Here is a 23,232-nt window from a genome sequence, read left to right on the forward strand (position 1 = left end):
ACTTAACATAAATCAAATTGGATTTAGCTAGAAATTAGACTTAAAACAAATTGAATTAGACTTAACATGATTCATGTTAAGTCTAATTTAATCATTGTATAGACTTAAAACAAGTTGAATTAGACTTAACATGATTCATGTTAAGTCTAAAAACAAGTAAAATTAGACTTAACATGAACCATGTTAAGTCTAATTTTATGTTAAGTCCAATTTGATTCATATTAAGTCTAATTCAACTTGTTTTTAGACTTAAAACAAGTTAAATTAGACTTAACATAATTTAAATTAGACTTAAAAAAAATTTAACATAATTGAGATTAAAAAGAATTAAATTAGATTTGACATGAATCAAATTGGACTTAACATGAAATTAGATTTAAAATAATTTGAATTAGACTTAACATGGTTCATGTTAAGTCTAATGTAACTTGTTCAAGTTAAACTTAACTTAACAAGATTTAAATTGGACTTAAAATGAATTAAACTAGACTTAAAATGAATTACTTAAACTGAATTAAACTACACTTAAAATGAATTAAATTAGATTTAACACGAACCAAACTGGATTTAACACAAACCAAACTAGACTTAATACGAACCAAATTAGATTTAATACAAACTAAACTGGACTTAATACGAACCAAACTGAACTTAACTATAAGTTAGACTTGGAAAAGGTTGAATTAGACTAAACATGTTGAATTAGACTAAACATGGTTCATGTTAAGTCTAATTTAACATGTCTTAAGACTTAAAACAAGTTAAATTTTACTTAACATGATTTAAATTGGACTTGAAATGAATTAAACTAGACTTAAAATGAATTATTTAAACTGAATTAAAATAGACTTAAAATGAATTAAATTAGATTTAACACAAACCAAACTGTATTCAACACAAACCAAACTGGACTTACACGAACCAAGCTGAACTTAACTAGAAATTAGACTTTAAAAAGTTGAATTAGACTTAACATAGTTCATGTTAAGTCTAATTTGAACTATGTTAAGTCTAATTTAACTTGTTTTAAGACTTAAAACAAGTTAAATTTGACTTAACATGATTTAAATTGGACTTGAAATGAATTAAACTAGACTTAAAATGAATTACTTAAACTGAATTAAACTAGACTTAAAATGAATTAAATTTGATTTAACACGAACCAAACTGTACTTAACACAAATCAAATTGGACTTAACACGAACCAAGCTGAACTTAACTAGAAATTAGACTTAAAATAAGTTGAATTAGACTTAACATGATTCGTGTTAAGTCTAATTTAACTTTTTTAGACTTAAAATAAGTTAAATTAGACTTAGTCATGATCCATTAAGTTTAAAAACAAGTTAAATTAGACTCAACATGAACCATGTTATGTCTAATTCAAATTATTTTAAGTCTAATTTCATCGTAAGTCCAAATTGATTCATGTTAAGTCTAATTCAACTTGTTTTTAGACTTAAAACAAATTAAATTAGATTTACATGATTTAAATTAGATTTAAAAAGAATTAAATTAGACTTAACATGAAAAATATAAAGACCATACAACCTTTTAGATTTAACATTCTTTGCCTTTAGTGTCGGGAAGAATTTGGGAGAAAAGGAGCGAACAATATGGCCGGAGCGTGCATGCAAGATCGACGGCGGCGGAGGGGGATGTCGGCGTCTGAGAGAAAAAATAAGGAAGAGAGAGGGGGAAGTAAATGGGTTAGGAGAGAGGAGAAGAGGAGAGGAGGAAGAAGGACCAGATTTAGATCCGGAGAGAAGGAAGAGAGAGGAGGAAGATGGTATTTTGGGCTTTTATATTTGTTTTTTTTCTCTTTCTGCTTAGTTGGAATGAGAAGTACATGAAAAAAAAAGGCTGAATCACATAGATCTGTAATTTAGTTGCAGCACATGGGGAAAAATTGGAGGGACCAGTCACATAAAGTTATTACTTTAGGGGTCTTGACACAATTTTCCCATCTATAAAAATTGATAGAACCGTTTGAAATACCCTGTTGACTAAAAAGCAAGAAAGAATAGAAAATAGTGTTCAGTGCAGCCAATGAGCCGCTGGAAAGTATGTCCTTGCTCTAACTTTCCCTTCTCTAAACGCTAGGAGCAGGCGACACGAAAGAGTGACGGAACATGATTTCTGCATTTTTTTTTTCGCCCCTTTGGTAAAAGGAGGGAGGCATTTCTCGTCTAGTGACTGTGAAATCCTCAACGTATAACAGTAGACACCCATTTCTCTCATCAATCCACTAAACAAGAGCAATAAAGAGACGTGGCGATATTCAACTATGACCTACGCTATGCATAATACGCATTTCCCAAGGTTCTATAATCCTCATGCATTATCACCAAGACCGGCCCACACATAATATTGAAATTATAAATGAAAACACTCAACTATTTAATTGGTCACCTGAAGAATAATAACAATTTTCTAAGGGTCCATTTAGTTAAGGGTGTCCAAAAAGCCCGCCGGCCCGGGCCGGGCCGGCCTCGGCCCGGAAACCCGGGCCAAATATGTATATATAATATATTTCTATATATGTATAATATGTGTGTATATATATACTCTCTCTTAGTATATATAAGTATATATATGTATAAGTATATATAAGTATATTTTCTCTTATATAAGTATATATAAGAATATTCTCTCTTATATATGTATAATGTATGTATATATATACTCTTTCTTATAGTATATATGTATATATAAGTATACTCTCTCTTATATATGTATACTCTCTTTTATATAAGTATATATAGGTATACACTCTCTTATATATGTATAATATATGTGTGTGTGTGTGTATATATATACTCTCTCTCTTAGTATATATGTATATATAAGTATACTCTCTCTTATATATGTATAATATATGTGTGCATATATATATACTCTCTCTCTTAGTATATATGTATATGTAAGTATACTCTCTCTTATATATGTATAATATGTGTGTGTATACTCTCTCTCTTAGTATATAAGTATAGTATATTACAACTGCTACTTCTTCCCTCTTGGTCCAACGGGCAATGGCTACTTATGCGATTCTCTCTCTCTCTCTCAAGTTATAACTTATAAATATATACAATATATTTACATATAATATACGTATATATAATATATAGTTACATAATAATTTGTAAGTATATACTAATACATAATTATATAAAATATAATAATTTTAAACTAATTTTTAGTATTTTTTATAAAAAAATTAAAAAAACCGGGCCGGCCCAAAGCCCGGCCCGGGGTACCCGGGTCCGGGTCCGGGCTCCGGTTTTGCCCGGCCCGGGCCCGGATTTCTTGGCCGAGCCTGGCTGGATGGACAGGTCTACATTTAGTCTCACATCGGTTACATGGGTGAGTTGATGTGAATTTATAAGAGATTCGGATTCTTTTCCTCTACAAGTTAACTTTTAGGCATGAATTCTTATTGGTCCCTTATACGTGGTATCAAAGCCGACCCCACCTTCCGAATGCAATCAAACAATCGAGCAGCAGGGATGGTGACACTGGTAATACAGTGCTCGCCCAACACTAGTTTAGTGCAAAGTCTATGAGTGATGTTCGGATTGCAATGTCCGACGAGGAAAAGATTAGGACACAGCCAGCCTGCGTGGGCACCAATATCGGAAGTGTGGTAATATATTAGGATCCATTTATCCCCACATCGATTATATGGATGACTTGATGTGAGCTTATAAGGATTTAGGTTCTCTACAATTTTAGGGGTGAGTTCTTCTAGATCCCTTACAATGTTTTTTTTTTTTACCACCTTGAGTTCTTCAGCAACATTAACTCTCTTTTCCCACAACTTTATTCCTGTTAAAACATGGATATTTGCTTTGCTTTCAACTACATCATTGTGATAAAAATGTACAATTGAAACTACAAAACTGAACAGTTAATTTATCAATCTAAATTATCTCTACAATTCTCCCAATTCACTGCTAGCTCAGAATTCACAGTTTAATTTAACAACCAGTGAAATCTGATCCATTTCTTCATCATCTTCAATAATTCCATGTGCAATCATGGACAACCCGGCCAACTTAAAAGGGCTAAATCCTGATCTCTCATATTTCCATGGACAAATACTCTGGGCTCCGCCACCTGTGCCATGGAGGTCATTAGTACTCATTTGACTAACACAACTAAGAATAAATCATATGGAGAAAGAAACTTGCATAGTATCATTTCACTAATGTTTGGTATCTGACATAAGTGACATCAGCTGCCAAACTTTCAAGCCAATGTCTTAACACCACTTTATTTTTGTAAGCGTTCCTCAGATAAGTGTCAAAAAAGATGCACATCTTACCAGTGTGATAGGTGGAAATCCAATTTGAAAACGAGCTCTTGAGAAACCATCTACCGCGAATAAGCACTTGAATCCATCAATGTCGGGATGCTCACTATAAACGATACAAATAAAAAAGGCTATATATAGTAATTGATAACAAATGAATTTAAGATAATTTATTCATAGACAGGAATATGAAGGGCTCGACCACGCACACCTACTTAACAAATTTAGATGTTAAGGAATTTCCTGTAACGTATGAGCCATTGATTCCCATTCACCTACTTCCTACCCAGTAATTTGTTTACATGTATGAAGAATTTCCTTTTGTGTGGGAATCATTTTTTCTCTCTTAAACGACTAGACAAGTTTAATGTTTGTGATGTTCAAAACAACTAAATGGCGACTATGAAATTGGCTAGTGAACTAGTAGACAAGTTCAATATATGTGATAAAATACAAAATTAATTAATAGCAACTACGAAATTGGCCCCCAAAACATTCATATGCATAGGGAGAAAGGGAATAAAATGTCTAACTGAATAGCAAAGAAACAAGATCCATAAGTCATCAAAGCATTTTGAAAATAACATAGGAAAATTTTGATTAATGGTTCCTAAAGATATAAGCAGTAACCATATACTGTGCGTATTACTAGGGGTTCATATATAAACATTGTTTTAAATATCCCCGACATGGCCGGATATATCGCTCGATATGTAATTTTATAGGGCTTGCCGCAACCTGTATGGTCCCTAAATATCCTTTATCACTTTTTGGCTATTCTGGGCTATATATTCTTGATATGGCCAATATATTAGCCAAGGTGTTGGCCGATATATCCTTTTCTATGGCTTGTTGCAAAACAATATACCGCATTTAGCAATTTTTCAAGTGAGATATCACGACTTCCCGATTATACAAATGGCATTTTGACCTCAAAAACGTCAGACGAATGTTGCAATGTTGATTTGTACTTATATTTGTTTTACAAGGTTGATTAGTGATCCTAAACATGTTATTTATATTTTGTATGCTTAGATTGCATAAAGTATGATGATTTACATATTAGGCATTATACTAAATATGCAAACATCCGTTATGGCATTCCGATATTTACCACATATCCCCGATATTTCCCCGATAACCGCGATCTGATATGAATTTTGCCATCCGATATTTCCCCGATATTTGATATTTAAAACCTTTGTATATAAACAATTAGGGAGTCTTTTGGCGGGTCAGCCTAATGAAGATAATGTTGAGCTGTTCCTATGGGGCACATGAAGCCATACGCCAAAGTAATAATCCATCTGTTCAACTACAAACGACTATGAAGAACACCATGTGCAATTTAAGATTGGAAACCAACTTCTTAATTGTTCATCAAGGAAAAGGCATTCAAATTAAGATACATCGGCATATACCAACATAATGAATATACAAGATGTTATATGGTCTGTACATGTCTTAAGACAGATATTTTGGCATATGAATATAAAAGATGGCTATCTGGGTCACTTTTTGAAGCATCTATGCCATATATCAGCAAAAATTTCAGCACATGAATTGGAATTCGTTGTACTCGATAATAAGATAGTAAACAATCAGGTACGGTTATGTACTCACTTGAGCAAGAAAGTGAAATTTCTTTGACGGTATTCTTCCAAGGAAATTCCTTCTTCTTTAGAGTATCTTTACTTGCACACAAACAAAAAAATTATTACAAAGACAATCATCTGTGTCTCATGAACGATTACTAAAAGAAAGAAGCAACGACAAGCTAGAAATATTACAAAATATAGACGTCTTGCGCAAAGAAGCTCGTATTAAGATAAATACTGCAAAGAACTCAAAAGACCCAATTTTTTTCCTCTAACATGAGAAAAAATTGTCCATAAAATAAAAGAAAGCAACACACCTAAATTTATCAGTTTCTAAGAATCGGGAGATTCCATTCATTGCTGCATAGGAGTCAATATGAACCAATTTGCCTATCATGCTTTTAGAGGCACCTGCAGGCATAGAGAGAGTGACCCAAGATTTTGCCAAAAATAATAATATAAAAAACTACAGAAGAAAGAAACAAAGTGAAATATCAATAGCTTTGCTCATTGAAGTTAATCCTCATTTGAATGTTGATAAAAACATTACAAAATGTGTGGCTTTTCAAGTATCAGAAAAACGGTGCACTCCATGTCCTGTTTGGAGTGAGGACATCATGGAAGTAAAACACAATATCCAACATTCATATACAGAAAATATTTTAGGATTTACGCTGGAAAAGTTAGGAATTTTATAGAAGAATCATATGCCAAAATAAGATTGTTCATCATAAATAAATAATGACATTAGATAATTATTTGAGGTTGACTTAAACTCTACAAAAGAGTTAATGGTCCAGATGACACCAATTAACAAAGGCAGGACATCAAGAACCTATTCTGACATGTCAAGTATAAACTGAATCAACAATTATTCACATTCAAGGTTTGGCCTAATCTAACAGAAGTGACACAAATTACATGACTGAAAAAGAAATCTCTTAACAATAAAATAAGAATTGACATCTTCAAATCCGTCTGGTAGGAACTAGGAAAAGAAATGAAGAATCCCGTCCACATGCTTAATTGCAAGCTCCATAACCAGATAACGCAAGGCACGGGGTTAGAGCATGGGGCAAGGGAGGTAACACTACCTTCCTAAACTGCTACTTGGATAGAGTGGGGTAGCAAGAATGCATGGGCTTGTCCAGAAGAGATGCATGGATAGGAGAGCTAAAAGCAGCAAAGAACTACTGTAGGCGCAGCAGGGCCATGTGACAATAAAGCATAATATTTGGATTATGCTGAGCAAATGGAAGTGTTGCTAATATGTATTGTATGATCACTAACCATCTTCATATAGTTATCTTATTAGCATGTATCACTGATTGATTGAAGATATGCAACCATTTACCCTGAATAGTGCCATCATTCCACCAAACTGTAATCCTAGTCAAGTCACACCAACGGCATGTGATTAATAGATTACCTGACTGACCTTTATACAATAGGTTATAATATGAGTAACACATTAAAAGAAAGTTCTGAGGCATGGAAGAAAGTAGGAAGTGTAGAACATAATACTTCATTTGTTGTTACATAATAAATGGTCGAAAATTAAAAGAAGTCAAATCAATTTACCTGTACAATGATTTAGAGAATTTAAAGCATAAGCTCCAGGATAATTGCTGTAGGATGCCATAAACATTATGAAGGAACATCCTAGACTATGAAAATCACACACCATAAGCACAATATGCAACAAACAATTGCTTGCAATCATTATTGAGTTATGATTCAAATTCACCTAACTAAGAAAGATCCGAGCATGGCAATGTAAAGCAACCTCCACATCTTCTTCTTTCTGTTGTTATATCTGGATGAGTTGCAAAAAAGAAAAGAAGTCAAATATATTATGCTTAATGGAGTGATATGCAACATGAGTTACTGCAATTAATTTGTTATTTCAAGCCAAGCAGTCTTGTATACTAGAGTAGAGAAAAATTAGCAAACATCCATTGTGAAGATCAATACTTCTCATCCTTTAAGATATAACAATCATAGACAGGTTCAATCAAAAGAAAGTTGAAAAGATGACCATTATAGCTAAAATATTGTGTAATCATATCATCAAACTCCACAAGACCTATGCTAAAATGGGTCTTTGTTTCAACAAATTGTTGCATTCACCATCAATGCACAAAAAAATACATTTTAGGACTACCCACATTTTGATATGAGCAAATGACTTTTTAACCACAAGCCTCAGATGATTAGTATCAATAAAGACTGATTAGTATTCAACTCAATGATAAGAAATTAAGTATATATTACAGACAAAAGAGGTTACCCACAATAATATTACAGACAAAATGAGGTTAGTCCACTGGAGAAAAGGGTAAAAGGGAACAAAAACACAAAGTGAGTCCAAAGCAGGCTGTAGGGTGGAGCCTACTTGATGCAGGATGATCTTTGGTCATTGATCAGAAAAGTTTAGGATTTACTAGAATCTATTTTTAGGTAAGGTTTCTTAGGAATCGATATGTGATTTTTAGGATCTCCTAGATTTTATTTTGTTAGAGATTTTATCTTTGTTTCCTTTTATCATGATTTGATTAGGATTTGATTTCTAATTTAGTTTTCTCTATAAATAAAGTTGTAATCCTGTATGAGGAATAGACAATTGATTATTTTTTTTTTCAGTTGTGTGAATTCTCTCTTAAGCATGTGAAGTGTTCTTTAACATGTGAATTGCCTCTTTAGATGTGAGGCCACTGGACGTGAAGCCCTCTCTCCTTTCAACTATCCTTCTCAACCAATCCCTCCAAAAGAATCTGCAACATCCAACTCAAGCCAAAATACCCAAAGAAACCCTAAAAACCGGATACTGTTCATGAGTGAACAATGAACCCATAATCGTTCACGGGGATCAGTAAACCTGTTACCGTTCACATGTTGAACAGTATTTCCTAGTATCATCGGATCTGTCACATTCTCTAACAACATTCAAATGTATGACAACTAGCATTGATTTGGCTTTTTAAATTTGAAATTGGATCAAGCCACACATGGGTACACTAGGTGGCCTGCAGGGAGTGAAGGGTATGTAACTGGTTGCACTTCTTAATGGTGGTCAGTCGGTTCAGTGTATGCGGGTTGAAACTTTTTGAACCCGACCTGAACCGAATTGATTACAAAACCAATCCAAACTGCCAAAAATTAGGCAGTTCGGTAAGTTTACTAGGTTTAAACTGAAGTTTGCTCAGCCCTACTGGTCCGCATCGTGATGCCAGTTGATGTGCACTGGGGCGGGGGCTCTAATCGGAAAGTAGAAGATTCTTGAATGTGTTTCCTTCGACACCAATCCGGATCTGATTGGAACCTACAAAGCTCTTGATATTGTGATCTTTGGCGGTTACCCCATCTGATTGAAATCTAAAAGGAGGAGCGGGTAGGTTTTTAAGTCTTCGATAGCTCTTCTGAGCGGTGTCCGGATATGTTGGAGCGCTAATTGAACTTCGAACACTGTTGTCAGGCCTTGATGGAGCTTCCTCGGAGGAGAGGAATCGTCGACGGCTTGGCAGTGTAATGTCGTAATTCATCGGAGGCCGATTGGAGGAGATCCGGTGTTGGCGATACACAGTATGCTTGTGGTAACTCATCGGACATCTGTTGCGAGCAGCGAAAGAGGGCTCCGAGATACTAGGAAATTCTGTTCACTCGTGATCCAGTTTTTGGGTTTTAGTTTCGGTGATACTAGGAAGTTTTGTTCACTCATGATCCAGTTTTGGGGTATTTAGGCTTGAGTTGAATGTTGCAGATTTTTTTAGAGGGGTCGATCGAGAAGGATAGTTGAAAGGGGAGAGAGTTTTGATAGATATTATGCTTCACACCTAGGGGCCTCATTCCTAAGGGCTTCACACCCAAAAAGACAATTCACATGCAAGAGAACACTTCGCATGCTCAAAGAGAGACTTCTCACAACTTAAATTTTTTTATAAATTTATTAATCAATGGTCTATTTCTCATAAAGGGTTACAACTTTACTTATAGAGAAAAATAAATCTAGAAAGTAAATAAAATCCTAATAAAAGGAAACAAATATAAAATATCTAAAAAATAAATCTGGGAGATCCTAAAAATCATAAATCAAATCCTAAGAAATCTTACATAAAAATGGAGATTACATCAAATGTTATTGAAATAAAAAAGATTCTAGTAATCCTATCAACTACAAAAGATTGTCTTGCATCACTATTACATTTAAAATTTCTTGAAATTAAAGAAGCATCCCAAGAAAACAATTAAAACAGAAAAAGATTTTGAGGTGAAAAGCAACGAAGAAAAAAAGATAGTAAACTAAATTTTGATTATTTAATGATAAAATAAGTAACAATCATTAATTTTCTTTTGTTCCATCTCTTCCCTCCTCACCATATCTTTGTTTCCTGCATTTAGACGCTACAATGAGATCTTACAACAATGCCTGGTATGAATACAAAAGAGTTCAATCACCCAGTCACCCAAACGCTTGCCTAGTTAGCCAGATGTTAATATAGATTATGCCTGAAGTCTCATCTAGGTGTACGTGACAAGAACAGCTTTTCTGAACCTCTATATCTGCGTACGTATTTCCATAAGATTGTTCAGACAAAAACTTATCCTTTTCATTTATATTATCTTTCTCTAATTATGCTACATTTAAGTGCAATTCTCTAGGCACCAACTTTCATTAATTCAAGGTATTTAACAAATCAACTAGATCTTGAATTTATTGACCGATCACTTGAATCTCATATCCACTAGAATAAACAGAACTACATAGTGTAGCAACTACCATTAGAACTTAAATGAAAATTAGACATGGCTCAGTGATTTTAAAAAAGTAAAGCACGACAGCAGAAGGCCAGCAGTAAAGTATGGTCCAATTGTTCTGGCTGTGACAGGATTGCAAAAGAACAGCTACATGAAAAACAGCAACAAGCACTACAGTGAACTATGGCGTATACGTCACTAGGTCAAATAGTCAAAAAAAAATTTACTGCAATGAAATGTTTAGATGGTTGCATGAAAACACAAGAACGAGTATGGTCATTATAAAGTATTAATGTTTCCTTCTAGAGACGTAACAAACCATTAGGTAATAATTTTTAAAATGTTTCATAAGTCAATGAATTTGTTAACATAATTATCCAGAACCTCTAACTACATATATTGCCTGGATGACGAAAGATACAAAGAATACATGCGATAGGCCTGGGTGTGCCACCACTAAAACTCATAGATAATCAATAACTAACAAAAAGCATATATCATAAATATAGTATTGGTTGAGAGTAATGTCAACGAAGCAATTGAGTGAAAAGAAAAAAAGAACAAACATTAGGTCGAAAAGAGAGGACCTCCAACTTCTAGGTATTTAAAATAAAATATGGGAAGAAACACCAGATTAAGATTCATACATTCTGCTAGCTGTGACTGCTGCTGACACATTGAAAATGGGGACAGAACCAATTATAAAACGAAGCTCCTGTAACATCAGAAGATAAGACCATAAGACACGTAAAGTTTGCCAGATAAAATGCCTATTTCAGAAGCTCAGCAACATATGGAGAACCTTATGGGGAAGTTTTGAGTAAAGTAAAACAAATGTCAACACTGGAACAATGTAATGCGAAATCCTCCGATCCAGTAGCATTCCAAGCTGCAAGGGTAATAACAAAATATAAATCAGTCTCTAGCCTACCAAAGCACATATGTGCTTACTCATAATAATTCTACTGACCTACCATCACCCTACATTATCTCAAGATTTTGCACACAAGCACAAAAATTAAGAAGATAATATATGAGAAGCAAACCTAAATAGAACATCCAATTGTTGCATTAACATTATTATAGTATTTAACATGAGTTGCAAGACATTTTACGTGTAGGGCATAAACGATAACTCGATAAGTATCATTAGAAAGTCCCTATCTACCTCCCTCCAACTTAAATAGAAGATACCATTGATTCATAAACATTATTATAGTATTTAGCATGAGTTGCATGACATTTTACCATGTTGGGAATTAACAATTAATATCTTTAGGAAGTCCTCCATACGTTGTAATTCTCCAATTTATCTAATCAAAATTACAGCATGAATCACAAATGGACGAGCTTCATCAATTCCTTCTCTCATGCAAATTGTTTCTTTCTTATCTTTAAATCTGTATGTAAATTGTTCCGGAATCCAATATGCTTAATTTTGTAATGTCTTTTATGAAATTATTAATAAATTAAATTAACTATAATCATACTAATTTTTGGCAGTGTTTTTGTTAAATCTGGTCATTTTTTTTGTCTATCCATTTATGCAAGCAACGGTTTGCAAATGCCAGTAAACTTTAAGAAATCTCACATGAAACATGTTGTATAACAAACTCGTAATTGTGTTTCCATGTACCATATTAATTTCAGACTGTTTCATAATTGCTTGTACACCTATATAGAACTTAGAAATTATTATATATCTTAAAAGTAAAGGCAGAAATAAATGTTTATCATAATAAGAAAACGCATACACTGATGGAAGCTATCACAAAATTATAGGTTTACATTAGAAGCAAACTTCGTTTAACAAACTGCAGCAGAAATAATATATGTCATGCATAAAAGGAGAAACTATAGAGCTAACTGCTCGACTTAACCTGTAAATATTTTGAACTCACCAGACTGAGGGGATATGCAACAAGCAAAGAACGGGGAAGTGCTGAGGTAAAATACCAGTGGAATGGATGTGTCTAAAGGGAGATGATTAAAGAAAACTAAAAAAACAGATATGTTTTTTGTGCAGGGAATAAATGGAATAATGTGGATAATTAATAGAGGATTTCAGAAATTATTATTGAACAAAAGCAAAAAAAATCATCCAACTACTGTCTACAAATACATATCAGTCATCCGAACATCAGTGAGAAAAGAAATCAGAACAAGTACTGTTTCTTGAAGCTCGCAGGAAACAGTGAGGTGAAACAGATTTAGACGATTTTAAAGTAAAGTTGATGCACAGTAAGTCAAAGGAAACGGTCTTTCCCATTCAAGGGATGCTACAAGATTCCTTAATGCTATGGAAACCTTCATAAATACTTATCCAAGCAAAGATACTGCAGGAAGGATCACAGAGTAGCACTTGAGTCCCTATATTAATGACAACAGTCTGAGTTGACCTCATTACTGTCACCTGAAAGTGCAGCATAGCCCCTGAGCTTCCGCCAACTATGCATATGCACAAACTTTCGCATAGAGTCAATGCTTTTGCTTATGAACCATCCACATGTTTCCCATGCTCTATGATAATAAATCGCATCCTACAACCTTTGCCAATAGTGAACAACTGACCATGCTCAAGGCTATACTTCTTGGCATTGCTTTTCTTTCTGTGTTATACTTGCATCTTTTATTTTTTTTATCAAATCCTTCAAACGTTTATCATTAATAGCTAGCATGTATTTGCAAGTTCAACTTACTGGCTGACTCTTCAAACAGCTGCTACATACAAACATGCATGTAATAAGCACATGGTACATACATGCACACAGGCGGGCGCACGCACACACATGGTTAAAGTGTTCCTAAGGTGTATCCTTAGTTCACTACCCAAGAAGTCTACCAAAAACTCATGATAGGTTATCCATATGAAAGATCAACCCAGTTCGTTGGTCTTCATTCTTTATAATGGATGTATATGTAAAAGCTGATAAATTTAACGGATATTCTACCCGATATGTTGCATGGGTACTTCTATCATACTTCTATCATGAAGCCCTGTCACATACCGTACCCGTACAGGACACTGACACTTCTTGGGCTCTTCTTGAACATGTGCATACATTTATTCAGATGTGTCAATTATGTAAAACATGTTTTATTTAGAAAAAACTCATTGTACACTTCTTAGATGTATATCCTACACTTCATGTCCGCTTTCTAAAATTAGTTGGACAAGGGTCAGGTATATTTCTTAAAGTTCTCCTCACAGCTATATGCCTTATATCATCATGTAAGACTGCTTATACACAAACGCCCTATGCTATATGCCTATATCAGTGGTACTGATAAAAGACTATGAAGCAGTCATGTCAATTTTCAGAACAACCAAAAAATGGTCAAGGCTTTCTCCTTAATCACGAGAAAGGCCATAAGGAAGAGCTGAAGATTTTCCTTTCTTTAGAAAAGTAAAACTCCACAGAGTTAAATGGAACGAGAATAAAGTGCATAGCAAGAATATGGATGACATGCACTTCTACATTAGACTGACAAGTTTGATATTCAAACATGTACAGAAATCAATCATACTATTTTTATACTGTTTCAGGGTATGCAGAATTAACTTATAGTAAAATAAAGACAAAACATCAAGTAGACAAAATGAGTGGTACATACGACAATGCAAAGTGCATATGAAAAGGGAGGCTTTAAGCAACCCTGTAGCTTAGACTAGATATGCACATGATCCCCACAAGACAGGTACTAACAGAATCACGGTAAACACAGAGATGCAAGAAAATAAAGACAAATCATCAAGTAGACAAAATGAGAATAAAAAGTGCATGAATATTATATCTGTCTAGCGTTCCTATCAATGAATACTCTGAGACAGTGCAATACGCTAAAGAGTAAGTAACACACTACTAATATAAGGATACACCCCATTCTGAGCTCCTGTTTAAAACCGAGTTAAACCAAAATACTTCCAGTTCTGGCCATATTAGTTCCTGCCAAATAATTGTATCCAGCAATACAGTAAGACCTGCAAAAGATATAGAATTGTAAATAACAACTAGGAATTAGAACTAGAACTATAGTTATAGTGAAATTTCAACTTTATGAAAGCAGATGGTGTGAACAATAGTGTACACTAACCAATGGATAGGAGGGCAGTGACCATGCAACATTTTATAGCTTCCCATAGAGAAATTGATTTGCTCTGTTAGTAATACACAATTAAAAATAAAATCATAAGTATTCTGACTTCAATCAATCATCCTTAATAGCATAAGGATCCTGCAACTTTTAAACGGAAATAAAGAGGAAAGGAGTGAACAAATAATTATTCAAATGAAACCAACAGAGTCAATATAAATGATTATAGGAAACTGATATACTGCAATCCTTCCACTGCTTATACGAAAGATGTCAACTAACACGATTAACATCACCAAGTCTTGCTGAAACTATTGATTGTTGAGGAACTGTAAGATCTTAAAACATATAGAGGTAAACTAAAAAAATTATAGTACCAAACAAAACGATTAGAGGAAAAGAGTACAACTATTTACAGAAAAAGTAGTTAACAACCATTAGATATTTGGATTATTTCATTCATTTTTTACATTGTTATAAAAAAAAATTGCCCCATGGGAATGGGAAAAAAAACATATGATGGTTTATTGTCAAAGATTGTAAGCAGCGTCACAAATGAAGTTCAAACCATGAAATGATCCAAGAAAACCCAAAAAAGTACTCCACCAGAGACATCCAGAATTTTTTTCCCTTATGGGGCACTTCAACAATTATAAATATGAATAAATAACTATATTAATATAAATTCTACTAATAGAAAAACTTATTTATACAATTCAAAAAATCTCAATACATAATAGTTTTCAATATCATTTTCATATCACTATATTTATCATTTTTGTTTTCATCACAAAAAGTAACAAAATATCATTAAGTTCCAATAAGAATCTTTCATAATTGTTCTCAATGTGGGGCATCAAACGAATACTTTATGGGGACACCTATGAAAATTGTAGACAAGTTAAAGTAATTTTGAAATTATATTAATGGGGGCATGTGCCCACACACCCACTTGTGTAGATCCGTTCATTATCATCCCTGTATATGACTGCTAGAGACAGTGAATAGTGGGGAAGATGACCAAGTCATGGTCACCTAAAGGAACTGGGAAGCATGACTGACCAAATGATAGCGAAAGGTTACGTACAAGTGGTACTCGTCGAGTAGGCAACTTTGCAGAAAAACTGCTATCAACTCAATCATCAGATCCCTCACCACATCAGAAGAGGAAATAGAAACTTTTGTATAACTTTATTCTTCTCTTTGAAATGAATCGAAATCTGAAATGTTGGTGAAAAATTTGTATGGCACAAGGTTTCCTTATCACCAGATTTGCAAGAAAGCGAAAGAATAAAGCGGAATAATAATGCACACAAATTTAACGTGGTCCAGTACAAAATTACCTATGTCCACGGGCTGCTGCTGATCTTTCACTAAGAGGGGAAAATTTACAAGTGTTTTTACACACAACTCATAAGAAAAAATATCTCTAGAACTTTTCCTCACAAAATCACTCTTTGATTTTGCCTCTCTTCTCAAAAACAATCAGAATGATTGAATACACTCAACAGATGAGGATGCAAATTAAAGGGAGAGCAGAGGGTTTTTATAGCCATCATGAGCATAAATCAAACCACAAATGATGGCCTGTCAATCATCCCCCTTTCCTTTTTTCTTCCATCCTTTTTTTAACTCTTGCTCCCCTGCTTTCGGTGGTTGTTTTTGTTGACAAAAAAACAACCATCACACAAAAACAACCATCAATCTTGACAATCTCCCACTTCAAAACTGATTTTAATCTATCTTCACATCTCGTGCAGTAGTTCTTTCCCGATCTTGATACTATTACAGGCTAACTGAAGCTGAACACAGCTTCAGTTTGTCAGTAGTTACCGTCTTTATCAGTATGTCTGTCGGATTTTGAACTCCACTGATCTTTTCAAGTTTTAAAATTTTATCTTTCAGAAGTGACCAGATAAAATGATATCGCACCTATATATGTTTCGTTCTTGAATGAAAAGACAGATTCTTCGCTAGATAAATAGCATTTTGACTGTCGTAATATAAGGCATTGTCTTCTTATTTCTTGCCTAATTCATCTAAGAAACTTTGAAACCAAACCATTTCCTTGCTGGCTTCTGTAACAGCGACATATTCTACTTCAGTTGTGGAGAGAGCAACTATTTTCTACAGTTGAGAAACCCAACTCACTGCAGTACCTCCTAGAATATAGACATACCCTGTAATGCTCCTTCTGATATTAATATTTCTTGCTAAATCAGCATCCACATAACCTGTTAGTATTGTATTTCCACCTTTGAAACAAAGTGTTTTACCTGTGATGCCCCGTAGATATCTGAGGATCCATTTGACTATTTCCCAGTGTACCTTGTCCGAATTATTCATGTACTTTCTAACAGCTCCCACTGCTTAAGCAATATCTGATCTTGTACAAACCATGATATACATTAGATTTCTAATTGCTGAGGCGTACGAGACCTTCGTCATGTGTGCACGCTCTTCTTCTGTCTTTGGTGACTGCTCTTTGGAAAGTCTGAAATGAACACCTAAAGGTGTACTCACTGGTTTAGCATATTGCATATTGAACCTGGAGAGTACTTTGTTGATGTACTCCGCCTGCGATAACATCAAAGTCCCAGACTTCGTGTCTCTCTTGATCCTTATTCCAAATATCTACTTTGCAGCGTCAAGATCTTTCATTGCGAACTGTTTTGATAATTTTTGCTTCATTTTATAATCTCTTGCAGATCTGAACCCGCAGCGAGCATGTCATCAACGTATAACAATAAAATAATAAAGCTATTATCAAACCTTTTGAGATAGCAACAATGATCTTCTTAGCATCTAGTGAAACAGTTGTCCATAAAGCTGTCAAACTTCTTGTACCACTGTCTGGAAGCTTGTTTTAATTCATATAAGCTCTTCTTCAAATGACATACTAGATTTTTCTTACCTGTCATTATGAAGCATTCTGGTTGCTTCATATAGATCTCCTCCTCTAAATCACCATGAAGAAAAACTGTTTTTACATCTAACTGCTCAATATATAAATTCTCAGCAACTATAACTTTCAACACCAGTCTGATTATAGTCAGTTTCACAACCGGAGAGAAAATTTTATTGTAGTCAATACCTTCTTTTTGTTGAAAACCTTTGACAACCAATCTTACCTCATAACGTTTATTCTCATCATGCTCTTCTTTGATCCTGTAAATCCACTTGTTATGAAAAGCTTTCTTACCTGATGATAATTCAGCTAAGTCTCACGTCTGATTTGACATAAGCGAGTCCATCTCATCTTGTAGCAGACTCCTATTTGACTGAATCCTTCACCTGTATTGCTTCATCACAACACTCTGGTTCACCACAATCAGTCAGTAACAAGTAGTGCAAAGAAGGCGAATAACGCTAGATTGACTTAGAAATTCTGGAGAAGCGTCTCACTTCTGGCGTGCTTGGTTCTTTTTAAACTACTTCAGGACTAGTATGAACATTATTTTCGGAAATCTCCTCAAATTTAGCAAATTCTTTTATTTCAGCTTTTGTACTGAAGCTACTTGATTCTGCAATTGATCTGTCTTTGTACATCACATTCTTATTGAATATGACATCTCTACTTCTAATGATCTTCCGATTTTCATAATCCCAAAACCGGTAACCAAACTCATCACCACCATAACCAACAAAAACACATTTGTTAGGTTTGGCATCAAGTTCACTTCTTTCAGCAAAATCTGTGTACATAAGAGATACAACCAAAAATTCTTAAATGCGAAAGGTTTACCTCTTTTTTGCTCCAAGTTACTTCGGTTATTCCGCATCCAAGGGAACTAAGGGCCCACGGTTGATTAGGTAGGTTACGATATAGATATCTTCAGTCCATAGGAACTTGGGCAAGTCGACGTGTATCTCATGTTTCTGGCACGTTCATTCAAAGTTCTGTTCATGCGCTCAGCTACGTCATTCTGCTGCGGTATCATAGGAACTATTTTCTCCATCTTGATCCTGTTGTTTGCACAAAATTCTTTGAATCTACTGTCTTTGTACTCTCCTCCATTGTCTAACCTCAACCGCTTTATCTTCAAACTAGTTTTATTTTCCAATGTGATCTTCTATTTTCTGAAGGTATCAAAGACTTTTGATTTCTTCTTTAAAAAATAGACCCACACCTTCCTTGTAGAATCATCAATGAAGGTGATATAGTACAGTGAGCCTGCAAAAGATGGAACTAGAGATGACCCTCATACGTCGGTATGAATCAACTCTAACTTTTCTGCCTTAGGTGTCTTATCAATCTTTGCAAAATTGACTTTCTTCTATTTGTCAAAGATGCAATCCTTACATAGGCCGACATCTACATTCTTCAGATCCAGCAGCTTTCCTTTTGACAGAAGTGTTTTCATCCCTTTCTCACTCATATGGCCAAGTCTTTGGTGCCATATGTTTGAGTTTTTATCTGTTATTACAATAATATTCTCTAAGTTAGAGGTTACATAGAGAGTACTAGTTTTCTTATCTCAAGCAATGATGAGTGCTCATTGGGTAATCTTCCATTCATGACCTGAGAATGTTATACAGTAACCATCTTCATCAAGCTGTCTCATAGGGATCAAATTCCTTTTAAGCCTAGGAATATATCTCACTCCTTGCAGCTTCCATGTGGTCTGATTTGATAATTTTAATCGAATGTCTCCCTTGTTAATAATCTTTAAGGTTTCATCATCTGCTAGATCTACCTTTCCGAAATCATCGCTGACATAGTTTAGCAGATGAACCTTTCCGAAATCACTGCTGACGTAGTTCTCCATGATTTCTCGACATTAGGTGACATGAAATGATGCCCCTAAATCAAGAATTCATGATTCAATCGAACTGTTGACGCTTAGAATCATAGAATTACCTCCTTCCTCGGTCACGTTGGCAGACTCCAGTGCGTCGGTATTTTTCTTTGGTGCTCGGCACTCCCTCTTAAAATGACCCTTCTTGTCACAATTATAGCAGTTAAAATTTTTCTTTCCTGATCTAGAGTTGCTCCATCTAGATTTTGATCTGCCACGATTTGAACATCTTTCTAAAGTTCTCTCCCTAGACTCCGTGTGTAAGGCTGAGAAGGTTGATGCTTCACCCGATTCTCTCCGTCGAATTTATTCACTGAGAACTAGATCACGAACATCATCAAATTTTAACTTAATGCTTCTCGACGAGCTACTCACAGCTGTGACAGTAGCATTCTAACTTTCTGGTAGAGAAGACAATTATCAATGCTCGTACTCCTTCATCAAACTCAATTCTAACTAAACTCAATTGGGTTATGACTGTATTGAGTTTATTGAGATGTTGAGCTACCGATGCACCTTTTGTCATCCGCAAATTGAACAGCTATATTATTAAGTGAACTTTGTTTGAGGTAGAGGGCTTCTCATACATGCTGCAGAAAGTCACCATAAGACTCACCGTGGTCTTTTCCATTGCAATGTTGAAAGCAACGTTACAGACTAACGTCAATCGATAACTCTAAGAACTTGTCTATCGAGAAGAGTCAACTCTTCATCCTTCATGTCATCTGGCTTATTTTCTAAGAGAGGTTGATACAGTTTCTTCTGGTACAGAAAATTTTCGATCTGTATCTTTCAAAAGCCTAAGTCTGCACCATCGAATTTTTTAATTTTCACCTTCCATTCGTCTGTAGATATCGCTCCCACTCGAATCTGGCACCCTTTGGATCGTTTCTGACTATTTTTGTGAACCATCGTGTATTAGAACACTGCTGTCGACGAACCAATATTGTCGACAAAATTTCACTATTCATAGTAATCTCGTAAAAAATTAACAGACGTCACAATCAGAGCTCTGATACCAATTGTTAGGAAAAAAAAAATTATACATCATAAGATTTCCCTATCACCAGATTTGCAGGAAAGCGAAAGAATAAACCGAAATATCAATGCACAAATTTAACGTGGTTCGACATAAAATTACCTACGTCTATGGGTTGTTGCTAATTTTTCACTAATGGGAGAAAATTTATAAGTGTTTTTACACACAATTCACAATAAAAAATATCTCTAGAATCTTTCCTCACAAAATCACTCTCTGACTCAGAAGGATTGAATACACTCAACAGATGAGGATGCAAATTAAAGGGAGAGCAGGGATTTTTATAGCTTCCATGCGCACATATCAAGCCACAAATTGTGGCCTGTCAATCATTCCTCCTTCCTTTTTTTTCTTCCTTTCTTTTTTTTGACCATTGCTCTCTTGCTTTCGGTAGCTGTCTTTGTTAACAAAAAAACAACCACCAATCTTGACAATCTCCCACTTGAAAACTAATTTTAATCTGTCTTCACATCTCGATCTATGCAGCAGTTCTTCCCCAGTCTTGATACTATTGCAGGCTAACTGAAGCTGAACACAGCTTCAATTTGTCAGTACTCAGCCTGTGATAACATCAAAGTCCCAGACTTCGTGTCTCTCTTGATCCTCATTCCAAGAATCTGCTTTGCAATGTCAAGATCTTTCATTGCAAACTGCTTTGATAATTTTTACTTTAAATTTATAATCTCTTACAGATCTGAATCTGCAACGAACATGTCATCAACGTATAACAATAAAATAATAAAGCTATTGTCAAACCTCTTGAGATAGCAATAATGACCTGCTTGGCATCTAATAAAATCGTTGTTGCCCATAAAGCTATCAAACTTCTTATACCACTGCCTAAGAGGTTGTTTTAATTCATACAATCTCTTCTTTAAACGACATACTAGATTTTTTTTTATATGCTTTTATGAAGCTTTCTGGTTATTTCATATAGATCTCCTCCTCAAAGATGGTGACAAAGACGGTGACTACTGACAAACTGAAGCTGTGTTCAGCTTCAGTTGGTCTGTAATAGTATCAAGACCGGAGAAAAACTGCTGCATAGATCGAGATGTGAAGACATTAAAATCAGTCTTCAAGTGAAAGATTGTCAAGATTGGTGGCTGTTTTTTTATCAACAAAGACAGCCACCGAAAACAGGGGAGCAAGGATCAAAAATAAGGAAGAAAAAAAGGAAGGGGGATGATTGACAGGTCACAATTTATGGTCTGATTTGTGTGCATGGAGGCTATAAAAACCCCCTGCTCTCCCTTTAATTTGCATTCTCATCTGCTGAGTGTATTCAATCCTTCTAAGTGTTTTTGAGAAGAGGCAAAATCAGAGAGTGATTTTGTGAGGAAAAATTTTAGAGATGTTTTTTCTTGTGAGTTGTATGTAAACACTTATAAATTTTTTCCGTTTAGTGAAAGATCAGCAGCAGCCCGTGGACGTAGGTAATTTTATACCAAACTATGTTAAATTTGCGTGCATTGTTATTCCGATTTATTCTTTCGCTTTCCTGCAAATCTGGTGATAGGAAAATCTTGTGCTGTACAATTTTTTCCCCAACATGAAAGTCCACTAGAACGATAGATGAAAACTTCTCTAAACCTATTATTGCTTACTTTTAGGAGGAATGATTTACATGATTCAATTGGAGATTAGAAGCCACGAAATTTAAAAGGTTTAATTTTCAGTATTGCTAAATGACAGCTTATTGAATCACAGATACATTTCCAAAAATGCTTCTTCTCCCTAATCACAAATACTACTTTAAGTAACTCTTCTCCCTTAAGATTCCTGGCAAATGCTATCTACCTTGCTCCCAATACTGCTATCGACTCAAGCAACAAATCACTCGCCACATCAGAATGAATAAATATAACTTCCTGTGTAAGTTCATTCTTCTCCTTGAAATGAATCAAAATCTAAAGAACCACTAAAATGATATATAAAAAAATTTCCTAAACTTAATACTGCATACATCTTGTGGAGGAGAGGTTTACATGATACGGTTGAATATTAGAAGACCACAAATTAGACAGTTTATATCCAGTATGCCTGATAGCGCTAAGCCTAGAACCTAGGCGACTAGGCATGGTTTTCCTTTTTTTCTATTTTTTAGTTACAATAATTGATAATAAACAATGTTACATTAAACGTTAGGCGTTTCTAAGCGTCGAACTTGACGCCCGGCGCTTAGACGTCTAGGCAGGCGCCTAAGAAGCCCGCCTAGGCGGTTTCTGAACGCTTTTTTTTTTTTTAAAGAAGTCTTTAGACTCTTTACCTTGTTACACAGATCGAGGGAGCTCGGAGATCGAAGACGATGTGGGGAGGCTGCGATTGAACTTTTGGTGATCTCAGATTGATGGAGGTGACTTCGAGAGGCTTCGACGGAGGTCGGGGAACCTTCGACGGGGCCTCGACAGCTCCGAGAGGCGTCGACGAGCGTCCGGGAAGCTTCGACGAGGTCGGGGAAGCTTCGACGAGGAACATGGTTTCGGTAGCGATAGATTTTTGTGGCGGCGTCCGCAGAGCAATGAGAAATAGGGTTATCAGTTAAGTTGGGTTTGGATTTGGGTTTGGGTTTGTTTATTTTTAGCACCCATTTGGGGTTTTTTTTTTAAATTGTTAGGTTGGCCGTTTATG

General features: G+C 35.0%; 1 protein-coding gene across 1 annotated transcript; it reads right to left on the reverse strand.

The window, feature by feature from the left end:
* Positions 3,801 to 14,822, reverse strand: LOC109839065 (dol-P-Man:Man(7)GlcNAc(2)-PP-Dol alpha-1,6-mannosyltransferase-like). The gene is made up of 11 exons (XM_020407494.1): positions 14,764 to 14,822; positions 14,547 to 14,650; positions 12,570 to 12,641; positions 11,471 to 11,557; positions 11,316 to 11,383; positions 7,661 to 7,729; positions 7,495 to 7,580; positions 6,231 to 6,324; positions 5,939 to 6,004; positions 4,328 to 4,421; positions 3,801 to 4,119 (listed from the first exon to the last, which is right to left on the reverse strand). The coding sequence occupies exons 1-11, from the start codon at positions 14,786 to 14,788 to the stop codon at positions 4,039 to 4,041; spliced, it is 846 nt and encodes a 281-aa protein (XP_020263083.1). The 5' UTR covers positions 14,789 to 14,822; the 3' UTR covers positions 3,801 to 4,038.

This window comes from Asparagus officinalis, chromosome 4, assembly GCF_001876935.1.
Source record: "Asparagus officinalis chromosome 4, Aspof.V1, whole genome shotgun sequence".
Lineage (NCBI taxonomy): Eukaryota > Viridiplantae > Streptophyta > Magnoliopsida > Asparagales > Asparagaceae > Asparagus > Asparagus officinalis.

Coding starts and splice junctions, on each gene's coding strand:
- LOC109839065 (XM_020407494.1), bottom strand. CDS start 14,788: ATGGTCACTGCCCTCCTATCCATTG. Junction 7,581..7,660: donor CTCGGATCTTTCTTAGTTAG/GTGAATTTGAAT, acceptor TGATTTTCATAG/TCTAGGATGTTCCTTCATAA. Junction 4,120..4,327: donor GATTTCCACCTATCACACTG/GTAAGATGTGCA, acceptor TCCATGGCACAG/GTGGCGGAGCCCAGAGTATT.